Below are 16,537 nucleotides of genomic sequence, written 5' to 3'. Positions count from 1 at the left end.
CTAAAATTGGATCAAAAGGGATTTGATAAAACAGAAATGGGGAAACAGGGGGAAGCAGAAAGAGGCAAGAAAAAGACTGCCGGCTGGCACCTGGACCACTGGAAACCCGTGTGTGAAAAGACCCAAGAAAGGAATTTCACTCTTGGGGAAGTCAGTGCAGGCAAAAAATAACAATGAGCTAAATCTTTAATGCAGCCACTTTGACAGGTCCCTTGCTTCACACAAGAAGCCCCACAGATCACAGCAGGCACCAGACAACAAATCTCAAACTCGAACTAGCCAAGGGTTGACCTTGTTATCTGGTAATCCAAGAATTCAGGATGTCCCAACATTCCTCGCTGACGACCCGGTATGCCTTTAGGCCCTCGCTAGGCTGAAACCTTCAAGGGAAGGAATGGATTGCAATCCCCGCCATTCTCAAGATCTTATCTCCCAGCTGGGACATCTTGAATTTCTTGGCTCTAGCAAGACTCTGGTGTTTAAAGCCTGCCTTAGGCCTAGTTGCCCAACCCCGCTTTGAATTCCTGTGGTTTGATCCCAAAGATACAGGCGTCAAGCCCAGCATCTATCATTAGACATACCTCTGTAAGCAGTTTCTGTCTAGCCTGGACAAGACCCTGCTCCGTTCTCTGCTACCCACAATCTGTGTTTCTGCCTGCCCAGAGCTCCCACCCTCTTACTGTTTACTGCCCTGCTTCTTTCCTTGACCTAGGACATCTCCTGGCTTGTGCCAAATACCAAGAGGAGACCAGTTACTTTTAAGGCAGGAAGTCTGCTCCTTATCCTGTCTCAAGAATTCAGCAACCCAGAAGCAAGAAAAGGGGGTTGATATTACTTCCAGGCTTCACTGTATCTGAGAGCTGCCAGGAACAAGGTCAAAGAAAGTTTTGCATTTAGGTACTCTTTGGAAGTTGAGCTTCATCTTACAAGGCTCCCCTGCAGGCTCACACGAAGCTGCCTTTACTAAATGAGACCTTTGGTCCCTCAAGGTCTGTAGTGTCTACTCCAACTGGCAGCAGCTCTCCAGGGTCTCAGAGCCAAGCTACAAGTGACGCCTGACACAGGTTGGACACTTGTCAGCTTCCCTCAAGTTTTGACGGGAAAGTAGGCATTCTGGTCTTGCAGCTGTAATGGAGAGCCAAGCTGTAAAACCAGGATGCCTACGTTTCCCATCAAAACTTGAGGGAAGCTGACAAGTGTCCAACCTGGGTAAGGCGTCACGTGTAGCTTGGCTCTCAGGTAGAAGCCATTCAAAATACCTGACCCTTCTAACTGGAGATGTCAGAGACTGAATCCAAAACCTCCTACATGCAAAACAGGTGCTCCATCTGAGCCGCGGCCCCCGCCCGAGGCCCCCCATCCAGGCTCTGAGCAAGCCAGGACCTACTCAGTTTTAACAATACTAAGTATTATACTGGGCTCAGAGGTGAAAGGCGGTTTCAAACAGTCCAGACCACAGAAATCACCGAATCCTAGAGATGGCCTAAAAGACCATCTAGTCCAACTCCCTGCCCAATGCAGGGACAGAACTCGAGTCTCTGCTGACACCCAATGCATTTAAACCTGCTGGACTGGGTCCTGCTATGCGGCCTGGGGCACTGAGGTCTCCCCCAACCTTGTTGAGCCTGCAGGCACCTTTGAAATGAGGAGAAACGCCAGCCAGGGAGGTGAGCAAAGCTTTGGGCGCTTCCAAGCCAAGCAGACTCTTACAGCGGAGGGAGCCACTTCCAAGGGGGTGCCCCCTCCAGGCGCAAAGACTGGAGCTTTTCCGAAGCACTTCCTGCAATGAGGAGGCAAAGGAAGGCAGGGATGGGCTCTCTGCTGCAAGGAGGAAGGGCAGCTTGGCTTCAGCTCCCAAATGAAAAGGCAGCGGTCTGCTTTGCTCGTCTCTCAAACTTTGTCTGTTCCATTCCACATCCTACGGTTCTTGTGCCCAAGACTCGAGCAGTGAGCAAGTGCCAGGAAAACACACCGGGGGTGCGGGGGGCTGCGTGACAGTAACAATGGATCTGATCACAATATACTTTAGTTACACGTTTATTCTAGTGCATGAACTTTAATGTAGTCTGTCAACAGGTTGTATAACCACATCCATGTTCCTTTTATCTTTGACAACCAATTAAAAGTAGTGCGCAGCAGTAGACAAATGATTCTTCAATTGCTGGAATGGACCGATCATGATCCGCACACAAATTTTAAGTCAACTCGTAGGGATTTATGGAGTTTGTCTTGCAACTGCCACAAGGCATCGCTTTTGGCTTGGCAGAAAACCTGAAGAATAAAAACCTGAAGAATCTGCTAAATCTAAAGCCAGTCATGTTTATATTCTTGCCATGTGTGAAAGATCTTAAGATTTCTTAGTAGACAGCACATGTCAATTAGTATAAAAAAATACCACCCAAATAAGAGATTGGGATTTTGATGAAGGAAGTTTCACGAAGATCTAGGTGAGACATAGATTTGTCTGTGTGCTTACTGAAACTGAATACATTTCACAGTAAATCTGATTTAAAAATCAATCTTAGTTTTATTTGAGAGATGTTAGCAGAGCTAATCCTTCTTGCACATACTCATTCATTACTTACAGGTTTCATTTTAATAATCCTTTATATTGTAGTAGTTTGCTTAATTAAAAATATTAGACTTTATTTCCATAAAGAACCACCATTAACTCTAAAAGAAGTCTCTGTGTGCCTTGATGGACAGAGTTAAAATAAGGCGAACCCATACAAATTATTTATACCATGTAGCAGGTTCTTCAAAGAAAGATCTAGTTTTAGGTGACATTATCTAAAGCCTTGGAGCTGTTCAGAGACAAATCTTGGGAAGGAACAGTTTAGAAGGTTTAATGAGGCACGATTAAAACATTCCGCTGCCGGGGGGGGGGGGGGGGGCGACATTAGGATAGCAGAGTAGATGTTCATTCAGTTTCCAGTTCTTCTTTTAAAAGTGAATGACAAAGTTCAGACTTACTTGGGCCTTTTATTGTTACTTTGAGCTCGCCACTGCCGGCTTCTTTTGTGTAGACCTTGAAATCCGCCGTCTCCTTCACCCGGACACCCTTGGGTTGCAGGCCCCGGCCCACTGCCCGGCAAGCACTGGGGTTGCATGCTGTCACAACAGAAAGGAAGATGAGCCAAACTGAGCCATCTCATGTCACATGATTGTTGCCCATTCACAAATGCTGCAGTCTCCTTGGGCGTTCAGAGGGAAAGTGGGACTTTAACCCAGAAGCTCCCCCATGGCAGGGGTGGGTGGGGTGGACACAGGCCCTTGCCACGGATCTCCCGCCGCCCACCCCCATGCCTACAGAGAAAAGTACCATTGGCCCCGAGTCCAGGCGCTGAGGAGCCGAGGTGAGTGTCAGCAGAGATCCAAGGGGTGGCTCTTCAGAGAGGAGAGGACAGAGCATAGGAGAGCTGGCCAGGAAAGGAGGGCAGCAGGTAGAAAGGAGAGGACAGAGGTTAGCGCAGAACGGAGCATCACCCCCTTCGAGCCATGAAGAGGAAACCAAGCGGAGAAACCAGGACAGAAAGCCCCAACAAGCCCAGCGCAGGGCGGGAGGCTTACCCTGGCCCACCGTGACTGTGTAAGGGCTGCGGGGGATGGGCATGCCACCAAAGGTGATGTAGATGGTGTAGGTGCCCTCCAGGGTGGGCTTGTAGGTGCAGCGGTACGTGCTGTTGCCCTTGTCTTCGAGCTGCTGTTCGACTGTCCCTTTCCTGCCACTGGGATCTTGGATGATGACCTCCACTTCTCCTACTCCAGCACCTGGCAGGGCGGGGGGGCGGGGGGGGAAAGAGATTTAAAAGAAGATACAGGCTTCACACCTATAAAGAGATTTTAATCTGGAATAAAAAGGTCCTGGGTGGTTTCAAGTGAAGCGTTTGTAACCTTTGCAATTAAAAAGCTAAGCCGTGTCAAAATTCTGTGAGACAGACATAAAGAAACAGAATAAAAAAGTACATTTGCATTAACTATACAACTTAATGCTACTGTAAATTGAAATATACATTTAAGTTTCTGCAGCCCAGACCCTGGCCATGGTGAGTGCTTTATTAGGAAGTGGTACACACAAGATCTTACAGCAAGTAATAAGTGTACACATATGTACGCCTCTGATCATCTTCAGAGACCTTGCTACATCAGATGGGTGGCAGCCCAAGAAAGGGCCTTCTTGGTGGTGGTGCCAAAACTTTGGCACTCCCTCCCCAGGGAGATTCACCCAACTCCCTCTTTTGTTGTCTCCTGCAACTGGGTGAAGCCTTTTTCATTTCGTTTGGCATACCCTTGGTGAACAATTACTAGCCCTCCTCTCCGCTTTTGTGTGCATTTGTTCATTTATATTTTTACTAGCAACAAAGCCCATTGAGGGAAAAATATACAACAGGCTCTAGAAAGGTCACGGTGGGTGGGCCAGGCATCACTGCCTCCGCCACGTCCCAATCAGAGCCGTGGGAGGGCAGGGCAGGCAGGCCAGACACTGCCGCTTCCGCCACCTGCCCAGCCTGATAGGGGCTGGGAAGGACAGCGCAGGCATGCTGGGCCTTCCCACCGCATGCAGCTGTGCAGGAATAAAAGGTGAGCCATCGTCAATACAGCTCACCTTTTATGTAGTAGGTATATTTACTGTATTTATATAATTTTAATGTTTTAATTCTCCGTTTGCTGCCTTGGGGGCCCTAATTTGGATGGAAAGGCAACATGTAAGTATTTAAAATAAATAAACATAAATACTGAATTTTATTCTAGCATCCCACCTACCACTTAAAAGATTTCATTTTATTTTTTAAAGAGCTGTATTTAGTTCTCTACAGAACTACATTTGGCCGTGGAGCCACAGGTTGCACATTCTTCAACAGTGAACTGGAAGCAGCAGCAGTCCAATGATACCAAAGTTCCCCTGTTTTAGCCCAGCTGTTCCCATAACCGGGCTTCTGGGTATTTTTTAAAAGCACAAAACTTTAGGAATTCTGGAAGGTGTGAAAATACGCATTGCACTTGGTTCTGGGGAGAGTTATGGGTTCGAATCCCATTGTCTACCAAAGTGAGGGGAACTATGATTAGGTCTGGGGTTGAGTCTTTGGAACTCCCAGTTAAAGGACTTCCACTGGCAGAAGTGAGAGAGAAGGGGGAGACATCTCTCTGCCAGAGACCTTGGAAAACTACTGCCAACTATTTATTAGTAATACAATACACAAGGAGACAGAACTCTGCTACTTGGTTAGATTCGGTGCAGAACTGAAATAGTCCTGTCAAGCAAAGCTTTGAAGCAAGCAATTTTATGCAAAACAGTTGAATGCATTTCATCACTTCTGGCATATAAAACCCTCCAAATGTATTACGTACATGTGCAACTGAAGGGAACTGAGCTACCATGTTTTATTAACTCTGCAAGTGCAGCTGTTCTTTCAGCTCTGTGACAAGCAAACCTGAGTTTGGACCATTTGATACTCCTTGTCAGGAAAAGTATTTTTAAACTGGCCCCCCTAATCATAAAGCTGATGCTCCCCTTACTCCCCGCCACCCGTACAAACCTACAGTTGAGAGGGAACCTAATCTAGCACAGTTCAGTCTTCCCTACAGCAATGCAACAAGCGGGCAGAGGAATGCAAAGCTGTACACGGCCTGCAATCCTATGTCTACCGCTGCGCTCTATATTATGGCACCAAGATTGACAGCTTGAGAGCTTCAGCTCCTGTGCTTGCTTTGAGGGCACCAAGTTCCCAATGGGTAGAAAAGTATGCTTGGACAGGTGAGCAGAGGCAGATGGGACATTAACAAAATCCTGCACCAAGCTCAGCCAGGACAGCCTCTGTGGTACCGGGCAGTGATTCAGGGGCCACACGGCTTGGCCTCAGGCCTACAGCTGTTGCCATCATTGCCAGAGTTTGATCTGAGCCAAGCAGCCCCTGAGCCACCACAGGGACAACTAAGCTCAACCTCCCAGGACAACTAGGCTCAACCTCCCTAGGCTCAACCTCCCAGAGAGTTAAAGGGCCAGTCTGCCCCTGCTGCTGAGGTTCTAGAAGCCAGCAGGGTACTGGTCTTATTGCACAATTTGTGTCTAGCAACTGGGAATGGGCCTCTGCACTCTGGAGATCAGCTGTAATTCTGGGAGAACTCCGGGCCCCACCGGAAGGCTGGAAACCCTCCAGCATCAACAACGTTTATGCCGTGGTGCCACATTCCACGCTTATGGGACCCTTTAAGTACATAAAAATGCTATGCAAACAATCTACCAAGCTCATTGGTTAAACACCTAGTAATTCAAGATACTTTAAAGAATAGCCTCGAAGCATCAGCTTACAGCTCTTCTTTTAAGCGGCTGGAACAGCATAACGCGCAGCCCATTTCCCAGATATAAAAACTTGTGTTCCAGCTTTCCTCTGGCTCACAGTCAGAGCCACGCTTCTCAGCAGACGAATCCTTGGGGATGCAAGTTATGCTCTATTTAGCACTAGGCAGGTTTCAGCTGGAAGGATTAAGCACTTGGAAGGCAGAGGGAACAACTCAGAGAGCAGCTGATTTCCCAAAGTTGGCACACTGTCTTTACCCCTTGGGCAACAGAGACATTTCAATGTTAGGTGATACTGAAAACGCCAAGACAAGAAACCGATTGTCTTCCAAAGTGTTGTTGGACAAGGAAATGGCCTTTAGCCTGAAGGAAGAAGAGTAGCTTTTGGCCAGGTGAGAACAGGCAGCTCCTGTGGAGACAGGCATTCTGGGTGAACTGGAAGGTACCAGAGACGGCTGGTTCTAATCTGAGCACTGCTGTACACTTCGCTTCATCGTTTAGGCTTAGAGCCTGCCAAATTCAATAAGCTCAAGGCAGCTGAGAGTCCCCAACAAGTTATGCACTTGGAAGGGTTCAACAGATGAAAAGCTCAGAAGAAAATATTTGAATTTGCTGAAGATATTTAGATCTTATCTTCTCCCCCCACCTCCATACAATGATATGCAGGAAGGAAAAGACATAAAGATGAGCAGCAGACAAGCCCCTAAGGATTTAAAGGCAGGAGCAAGAATGCATTCTTCCAACCATGCCCCGACTGGAGGTCAGCAGCAATTAAAATAGTGGCTACAAACCAAGAAGCCCTGGGCTCCAAAGAAGTCAAGGCAGTCTCCTCTTCGGAGGATTGTGGCAAAGATTAGCAAATGCAAGCAAAACCTTTTGGGACAGCACATGGCTATTTATGTGTCATTTCCATTCATGTTCCAGCACAAGTTCTGAGCACTTCTGGACATTGTTTCAGGTGGAGGAGCCATGCTGGCCTGCTGCAGAACGGCAGTTCCTTAAAGACCCCCAAAATGACATCCCCCCGCTGACATCATGGCTTCTGGGCCCTCCCAGAAGGGCAACCAGGGTTGTGGGGCAGCCTGCAGGTCTCCCAACAGCTGTAGTGCAGGCCCATCATCCCCCGCCCCCTCCCTCAGCATCCGCATCCATCCACTAACCTGCAGTGAAGATCTCGAAGTAAGTGGTTTTGTTTGCAATATTGCCTGTGGGCTCCAGGCCCGGACCTTGGGCAGTGACCTTGCTGGCATCACCGTGTGATTTGTCCACATTCACCTCAAAGGGGCTCTTGGCAATGTGCTGCCCAGCAAAGAGGACTGTCACCTGAAGCAGAAGAGAGGAAGCGGGGAGTGCCTGGTGCCAGGGCAAGGCCCCCGTGGGAGAATCCTCTGCCACCCAACGGCCAGGCCTCTTACCTTGTGGACACCGGTCACCTTTGGCACATACCACACCGAGAACGTCCGATTCTTGTCATTGTTGGCAATGACTTTGGCCTAAAAAAAAAGACAGAAACTGAAGGCATATGTCCCGCCATTCTCACAAACAACCTCTAGCCGCTCTCCCCATGCACTTTCCATAGCCAGTACCTCTTCTCGATGCCCAGCAGGGTCCTCTACATAGACCAGCACCTCCCCCTGGCCAGCACTGATGGTTTCTACGGTGAACTCTGCCTTCTTCTTCACCATGTTTCCGGTGGGCTCAATGCCTGAGAGAGACCAGGGAGACAGCAGTGACCACACTATTCCCTGCGCCACCAGCACCCGCAAGTCAAGCCATGCCCACAACCAGAGAGATCGCCTTAAGCACGGCACTCTCAATCCCGCCCAAACAAGGTGGGAATAAAACCAGGCCTGCTTTGCAAAGCTGTTAAGGGTCAAGATAAATCAACTGGTCAGATTTAGAACTAAAGCCTACCCCGGCACTGCCAAAGATCCATTCCATTGAGATCCAGAATAAGCCCAAGGCTGTGTGTGGCCAGCCTTGGCTATCAGCATAAAAGGCGGTACAAGAAAGTCAACGCCAGAGAAACCCAGCGTTGTCTCAAGGACAAGCAAGCCTTCACACACACTTTTAAGAAAACCTGTGATCCCTGCTCGCAGGCCCCAAGCCCCTCCCTTACAAGACAGACTCCACCCACTTCCCATGCTGGCAGGAATCCTGATCCCACCCAAACATGGTCACAAGCAGGGCTTTTTTTCAGCTGGAACGCGGGGGAACGGAGTTCTGGAACCTCTTGAAAATGGTCACATGGGCTGGTGGCCCCGCCCCCTGATCTCCAGACAGAGGGGAGTTGAGATCGCCCTCCGCGCCGCTGCGGAGGGCAATCTCAGCTCCCCTTTGTCTGGAGATCAGGGGGCGGGGCCACCAGCCATGTGACCATTTTCCCCGAGGGCAACCCACTGAGTTCCACCACCTCTTTCCCCAGAAAAAAAGCCCTGGTCACAAGTATCACGTTCTCAGCCGCTCATGCCCGCCTCACCTGGCCCATAGGCTCTGGCCTTCTTGGGGTTCAACTTGGGCCTGAGTGGGGCTCCTGGCTTTAGCTTGGCTTTGGGGAACTGGGAGAGGTAGGTCATGACCGAGTGTTCATCCACATTGGGGTCAACGATCTCTTCAGGAGTGATCACCTAGATCCACAGATTCCAGCAGCAGACAGAGAGAGAGAGAGAGCGAGAGAGAGAGACAAATAAACAGGGCGATGTATATCCCAGAGCGCGGGAAACAAATACGGAACAGAACGCTTTCCCTCAAAATTGTTGTTTCCCAAAAAGAATTCTTCTGCCCAAAGCAAGTCTGAGAGTCTTAAATATGTCTGGGCGAAGCATTCTGTGCTTATCTGGTGGGGAAGAAACACTCTGGGATTATTAGCAGTTCAGGGAAAAAAAATTCAGCAACCCGCAACATTTAGTGGCTGGCAAAAGTAACTTTTCTATCCAAAGAACGTATGCCAGCCCCCTACTTCATTTCCAACACTGGACATATTTTTGAACTCAGCTTCTCCGTCCAGAGTTATGCATGGCCCAGAGGCCGCTCGCTGCTTACCTGTGGGATGCCCAGCCAGTCATCGGCCTGCTGCATAGCCTCCCGGGCATTGTTGACGGGTTTGCTAGCATCCCATGAATCCCAGTCAGGACACAACCCTGTTTCGAGAGGAAGCAGCCCCCCATTAGCCACCGGCAGCAAACACCTTTCCCTTTACACAGATGCTTCATGACAAGCAGATCCATATCTGCACCTCACACGACAGCGAACAGTCAGGATCCAATTCACCAACATCAGAACATGCAGCCCAGGATGATTCTGTCGAGAGGTAGTAAGCCTACCACGAAACACAGCGAACAGCCGCTTCAAGCAGCTCCATGTGAGTCATTAAGCATGCAACCTCCAAAACCAGTTCCCCTAGGCCAGTCAGAGCTGTGTAAGGGCACAGAGTGTTTTTGTACTGTTCTATGATAAAAGCATGTGTGCAGGAACTGTGCCCCAAGACAGCTAGCGGAAACAGGGTACCATCCAAGAGTTGGCTTTTCCACCTCAGGTGTTAAGAGACTCTGGCCCAGAGGCCTGATCCTGCCAAGCACCTTCCAAGACAAAACTTGGGTTTTAAAGATGTTTCTATGCAGCCTCTCTCCCAAATGAGACATAAGGTGGTTAACAGCAACAGCCAAATAAAAACTCCAAAAGACTTTCAAAAATAACTCTCAGGCAGGACAAGTCGGAATCCTTTCCCTAGGCACCAAGGAGGCCTGGAACGGGCAGCCCTGGTGAGAACATGCTTTCCTGGAAGCGGCGGCAGCGGCAGCGGCAGCCCGCAACTTCCAGGTACAAGTTCTTACAGTGCCAAAGAGAAGGGAAGGGGCTTCATCAGCGGAATAGCCAATTACGAAAGTGTCTATTTGGAGGTCAGCAGGAGGAGTTATGGATGTCCAGTTCCAGAATGGGGAGAAACTACATTGTAGGAAGAGAAAAAAAAACTGGAGTGTTACACTGCTGCAGACTCCAGGAAACAAGGCGACGAGCAAGCATGCAACACCTGTGACGTGCCTGGCTTGCTGGTTGGTGCTGTACCCCTACGGGCCATGTGCAAAGCCCAGGAGGCCATTACAGACAAAGCATTCTTTTCAGGCGGAGAGATCTTCACATGATTGCAGAGCCCTTTACTGGACTCCACCAGAAGACATGACCTAAATGAGATTACGGCAGCACGAGAAAGCTAGTAGCCCAGGACTAACCAACTCTGGACAACAGAAGAATCAAGCCTTAACTTTGGAAGAATCCCCACCCCCAAGTTCCCAATTCTAAACTAGAGGGGAGAAATAGCAGCAAACACCCGAGACTAAAGGTAGCACACCTTCACTCATTCTTTGTATGTGCGAAAGAGCAGCTACTGTAGCACACACAAGCCCATCTGCTACGAGCCTGGAGTCCATGTGTGCCAAGAAATGGCAAGACAACATCCCTGTTCTTTGCGCTTTCCCCTTTCCCGGCTCCTTCCTTCTGTTGGTTCTGCACAGATTCCATCTTCGGTGAGCCCCTGTGCCTAGTTTCCTTTCAACATCAGCCACATTTCAAACGTGCCTTCTCAGGCTTTTCCCAGGAGGGAAACAAGTCCTTTCTTCGCACCCCCACCTGCTCGCTGCTTAGCCTGATGGCCTTGTTTACTGTCCGGCATACCACACAAGGCTGCTCTAGGTAGCAACTGCCCCCTGGCCGCCCTCCTTCAGCCAGCCCCATTGCGTACCTGGAGCACAGCTGTCCACCAGAGCGCCGAGTGCCCGGCCGCTCTGCCAGTCCTTGCTGAAGTTGGTGATGGGCAACTGGGGCAGCTTGTTTTGGATCCAGCCCAGCAGCCGCTGCTTGGGCGTTTGCTTCTTGGTCTCTTCATCGTCCTCCTCGTCCCACATGGGCATGGAGATGGAGTAGTGCAGGATCAGCGTCCATATCAGGCCCAGGATCAGCTTGAGATTCCCATCCACAATCGCTTTGCTGTCTGGAGAGGGGTCAGAAGCATGGTTCGGTTTTCCCAAGAAAGAGCAACAGGAATTTAAACCTCCCCATCAAAACCACAGTGGCTGTCTGGGGGCGTCTCCAGCTTCCTTCCCTGAATTCTCATCATTCACAATGATACACTAAATCTCTAGGCCTTTCATTTAGACTGATAAAATTCTTTAATAATTGAATTGTGTTAGTGCTCAGCGTAATTATGCTGCCTGTATTCAAAGCATGTCTGTTACGCATTACCCTCCTCCCCTGACCAGGAACACTCTTAAACCATCTTTCCCTACAAGATTGGCTATGGGCCTGAGCTTTAACCACCAAGTTATCCCAACCATTCAAATTCTTTAAAACAGACCGAACCCAGAATGTCAACAAAACTGGGATCACAAAACTGCTGCTGCTGGATTAAATTAGGTTGCTATCCTCCCATCCCCAAGGGTGGGTTCAGTTTTACTCATTCGATCAGGAGTTTTGTTGGATTTGCCAGATCGCATGGCTAATTTGGTATCTGTGCAAGGAAGAAAGCGTTACATTCTTTCTGAAGGTTCCTTAAGCCGTGACCTTGGGCCAAAGTGCAGGCAACATATAAAAGCAGCTGTGGACTTCCCCATATGGCCACGGTCAAGCTCAACTCTTTCTGTGCAGTCACACAACTTCTGTGTCGTATACAGTTTGGCCTTTAGTGGTCCATCCAAGGAAAGCACGCTTCACCGGTGTGAGGAAATCATGGAGAATGCCTTCCTTCGCCTTCAGTGAGTGGTGCATTCAGATGCCACAAGTTCAACCAAAAACACTTCTTTCGCCAGCACTCATGCCTGCAAGCGAGAAGCTGACTACCTGGTGAGGCGTGCAAGCTTCAAGCCAGGACAAGTTAAGCACCCAGACAATATATGTGTACACTGTAGACATAAAGAACTCCCAAATCTAAGATGCATTTTTGCACCAAAGAGGGTGCTGGCATCTTCCATCAGAAGAGTAGATAGAACCATCTTTGCCAGTGGACTGCTTTGGCTTCCCTCAGTACCTTTACTCCCATTTGGAGGGACATAATAAGAGCCAAAATCACAAATCTTGACCCCCTCCATCAGCCTTCTCCACAACAGACTGGGATGCAGGCTGGGATAGCACCCTGCATCGCTAGTGTTTGAGGATGCTTGCGATTTAAATGTGACTCTTTCCACTACTAACATGGCATAGGGCGCAGGATGATGTTATGCTATTGAAGAATTCAGTGTTTTCAATGTTATAAAGTTCAACTCTGTCTAAATATGCTGCAGTTGTATTGGGACTCTACAAGAGTTTCTTTACTGCAAGATTTGTTTTCTAATTTCAACTCCTCTCTTGTACCTCTTGGATAGCACAAATGCTTAAGGCAGCATAAGATACAGCAATCTGCAACTTTTTCGTTAGCATTGGGTGTATTTGCAATTTTGCTTTTACAAAAACCAAAGCATTTATTCTTTTGTGTTTCATAAACAGGAAAACAGCAGAGTTTGTGCGCTAAATTGTGCATTTTATGTTAAAGCAAAAAATTAGGCATAAGCTAAGGAAGTGGATCTGACACATCCTTTTTCAAAGAAGCTTCTCCACAGTTCAGTAAATTTTACATTGCCAGTGCCTGCTCGCCTGGAAGTCACTCTTACTCACCCCAAGTGAGCAGACAAGACTCATTCCCCATTGACGTTCCAGCACTGGTGAGCAGGTTAGTAAAATATGTGGGCTCGTAGCTTTTGGAGACTTGCAAAACCCTCTTAATCCCAGGAAGCAATTAGCTACTTGGATCATAGCCATCCGAGCTCTGCCAGCTCATTCCTGAAGGGCCAAAAGGTGGTCTCAACTGAAGACCACAAGGGGAGGGCAGAGACCTCAAAGTCACCCCACCGTCGCCATGCACTCTAACCCAGTCTGCTTGCAAGAAATAGAGAAACTCGTATCAGGAAAGATAAAATTCAAGGCCAAGGCCAGAGCAGTAAGTCATGAATCTTGCCTTCCCTGGAAAACCTGCCCTCCTACACACTTTTAAAGTTCACACATAAATGCCTATTACATCCTAGTATCAGATCAGCATTTATGAATTAGGAAAATTCTTTCTAATCTGGGATTGCTATCACCGCAAAAAAAAAAAAAATCCCCCACCCAATAGAGTCAGTTCAAAAAATAAGTGACATGACAGCAGACCAGCCGGCCTTGCGTGGCAAAAAGGGCATATGTTGAACACCTTCAGCCGCCACCCCATCTCTGCGTCTCGATTCCTATGTTGACACTAACCTCGTTCAGGATTAACCTACGATTCTACCTGCAGATGGCAACTGGTCTTGCAGCAGAGCCAGTGAGGTGTAGTTGTTAGTATGTCTAACTAGCAGAGCTTTTTTTCAGCAGGAGTGCGGTGGAACGGAGTTCCGGCACCTCTTGAAAATGGTCACATGGTTGGTGGCCCCGCCCCCTGATCTCCAGACAGAGGGGAGTTGAGATTGCCCTCCGCGCCACCAAGTGGAAGGCAATCTCAACTCCCCTCTGTCTGGAGATCAGGGGGCGGGGCCACCAGCCATGTGACCATTTTCTCCAAGGGCAACCCACTGAGTTCCACCACCTCTTTTCCCAGAAAAAAAGCCCTGCTAACTAGTATCTGGGAGACCCAGGTTCAAATCTCCATTCTGACACAGACTGGATGATCGTGGCCACTCTCTCTTCTAGACTACGTTCCCTCACAGTGTGATTGGGCAGATAAAATGGAGGAAGGGAAATGACACAACTCCCTTTTGGTCCTCACTGGGAGAAAAACAGGGCTTAAATGTTTAAACACACAGGTGGCCCCAGGCAATGGAACACCTTTTCCCTTAGCCTTAGAGGTCCAAAACCTCGGACATTAGGGCAGAAGTGGTTTAAAAGGCAGGGCAGAAACTGAAATGCCCTGAGGGGGCTGCCTGTCGTGTGTGTGTGTGTGCATGCGTGTCCCTCGGTATTTAGGCAGCAGCAGGGTTTCCCAGCACACTGACCAGGGCTGCCCCCACAGCCAAGAGAGGATGTTATTTTGCAGGAGGAAAAGCAACCAAGGATAACTAACTCAGCAAGGACCGTGATGAACAATGGGAATTGGCTGGTAGGCTGGAGGAATGCCACTCTTTGCATCAATCTGGAAGGAATTGTGACGCATAAACAGAAAAGGGGTGAAAGAAAAGCTCAATGGGAATGTGTGGTGCAAACAGCACAAGGTAACTCCTCTAGTACGTAGCAGGCCTGGCCGATCTCGTCAGATCTCAGAAGCTAACCCGGGCCAGCCTCGGTTAGTAATTGAATGGGAACCCAGCCAACGAAAAGAGGGTTGCAGAGGCAGGCAATGGCAAACCACCTCTGTTAGTCTCTTGCCATGAAAACCCCAGCAGGGATCTCTGTAAGTCAGCTGTGACTTGACAGCACTCTCTACTACCAGAATGCATGGAACGGGTTTGGAGAATCAAGTGTCAACGGATGGTTGTAAGATGCTTCCTCAGACCTGGGAGACTGAAACTGAATAGTTCTCCGTGCAACTCCCCGCAAGGCTTAGCCAACCTTCGCCTCAATCCCCCCCGAAGCACAAACTTGCATTGCCTTTGCCAATAATCCAATACTAGGCAAAAAGGCAGGCAGCCCAGATCACCACTGGTTCACCTGCATTCGCACTCCATAGCCAGGCCAGAATCTCCGGTGGCTGCTGCCGCCAACCAGTGTGGCACAGCGGTTAGGGTGCCAGGCCAGGAACGGAGAAACCCAGGTGCTATCCTCATTCTGCCACAGAAGCCTGCCGAGTGCCCTTCCGCCAGCCACTTTCTCTCAGTCTAACCTACCTTACAGACCAAGATGGGTAGCCACATTAGTCTGTCTGTAGCAGTGGAAAAGAGCAAGAGTCCAGGAGCACCTCTAAGACTTAACAAAATTGGTGGTAGGGTAGGAGCTTTCGTGAGCCACAGCTCACTTCTTTAGACACCACTTCGTCAGACACCAGATACCAGATTCGTGAGCTGTGGCTCACGAAAGCTCATACCCTACCACCAATTTTGTTAAGTCTTAGAGGTGCTCCTGGACTCTTGCTCTTTTCTACTGCTACCTTACAGAATTGCTGTGAGGATAACATGGAAAAGAATGAATTATTATTACTATTATTAATTACTATTATATTGGCCACTCGGTCCCCATTGAGGAGAAAAGAGGGCGGGAGAATAAAGGGAAAGGCCTGCTAGCCCTTATGAAAGTACGCGTGTAGCTTCTGCCACCTCAGAAATGGCCCAGACTGAACGCTGAATTAGATCTGCCATGCTGAGGGGCGCTGGGCTCCAAGTAACCTGTGAAGCTCCAATCTCTCCTCCCAAACTAGCACAAACTAAATGCTGCCACAGAGCCCTGAAAGCGTCTTTGAATCTGCGTTAATTACGCAGGTTGCAGAATTCACAGGGCAGGAATGCCGTATTTTAGTTTCATTAGTATTTGTAGACAGGCTTTCATGGAGCTGAGCCGCTTGCTCCTCTGCCAGGAGCTCTTCTTCATGTTACATGACAATGTGCAACACAAGAAAAGCACAGCTAGAATGCTGCTCCAAGAACATGCACGTGTATTTTGCTTCATGTGTGGCAGCTTCCCAGCATTCAGAAGGAGGCGTTACCCCAGCCCCTACACGAGTGGGCACAAAACAGACTTCATGCCATGACCTCCCTCTGCATGCTAGCAGTAGGGAATTTCATGTGGGGTAGCTAGAGGCAGCATATAATTCAAAGCGCAATGTGTAGTGGTTCGACTGCGCATGGATTCCAGAGCCTGCCAGAGCCAGACTCAAAACCACAGAAGAGTGCCCTTGAACTCAATTTGCCGTAACATAAGCAGCAAGGCCCTCAGGGCAAGGAGCAAGCCAGTGCCACACGCCCCCTGGGCATCCCTTGCCACCAGCCCTCATCTTTTGTTGTGGTGATCCAGGCTTACACCCTTTGCCACCACCACTGGGGGGAGGGAGGAAGCGAGGGAAAGAGACAGGACACCCCAGCTCCCTCCCCGCCAGCCTGCACCGCCCATCTAGTCACACAGCCCTGCACAGGGCCGCGCCAGCATTTTTTAGCCTTATATGGAGTGGCCGACAGGCAGCGGCTCCTGTATCCCAACAGGATCCTCCTTCCAGGGGGAGGGGAGGGGACATCCCTCCACATGCTAGGCCTGGCTCCTCCCTCCCCCCCCTTACTACATCCTGCCTTCCTGGGAAAGGATCCTTGCCAGCCCAAC

The 16,537-nt window shown here is 49.2% G+C and overlaps 1 protein-coding gene across 5 annotated transcripts in view; it reads right to left on the bottom strand.

The window, feature by feature from the left end:
- The window catches only part of FLNA (filamin A), an 86,489-nt gene that overhangs the window by 53,889 nt on the left and 16,063 nt on the right, over nt 1-16,537 (bottom strand). For all 5 annotated transcript variants that reach the window (XM_055003305.1, XM_055003303.1, XM_055003306.1 and 2 more), the window contains exons 3-10: nt 11,037-11,285; nt 9,341-9,438; nt 8,778-8,925; nt 7,885-8,003; nt 7,714-7,791; nt 7,459-7,621; nt 3,571-3,771; nt 2,974-3,111 (exon numbers count right to left, since the gene is read on the bottom strand). In XM_055003305.1, the coding sequence (XP_054859280.1) occupies nt 2,974-3,111; nt 3,571-3,771; nt 7,459-7,621; nt 7,714-7,791; nt 7,885-8,003; nt 8,778-8,925; nt 9,341-9,438; nt 11,037-11,285 (1,194 nt within the window). The remainder of the gene's footprint in view (nt 1-2,973; nt 3,112-3,570; nt 3,772-7,458; nt 7,622-7,713; nt 7,792-7,884; nt 8,004-8,777; nt 8,926-9,340; nt 9,439-11,036; nt 11,286-16,537) is intronic.

The sequence above is a fragment of the Eublepharis macularius genome, chromosome 19 (assembly GCF_028583425.1).
Source record: "Eublepharis macularius isolate TG4126 chromosome 19, MPM_Emac_v1.0, whole genome shotgun sequence".
In the NCBI taxonomy this organism is placed as follows: domain Eukaryota; kingdom Metazoa; phylum Chordata; class Lepidosauria; order Squamata; family Eublepharidae; genus Eublepharis; species Eublepharis macularius.
This window is presented reverse-complemented; position numbering and strand designations above follow the sequence as displayed.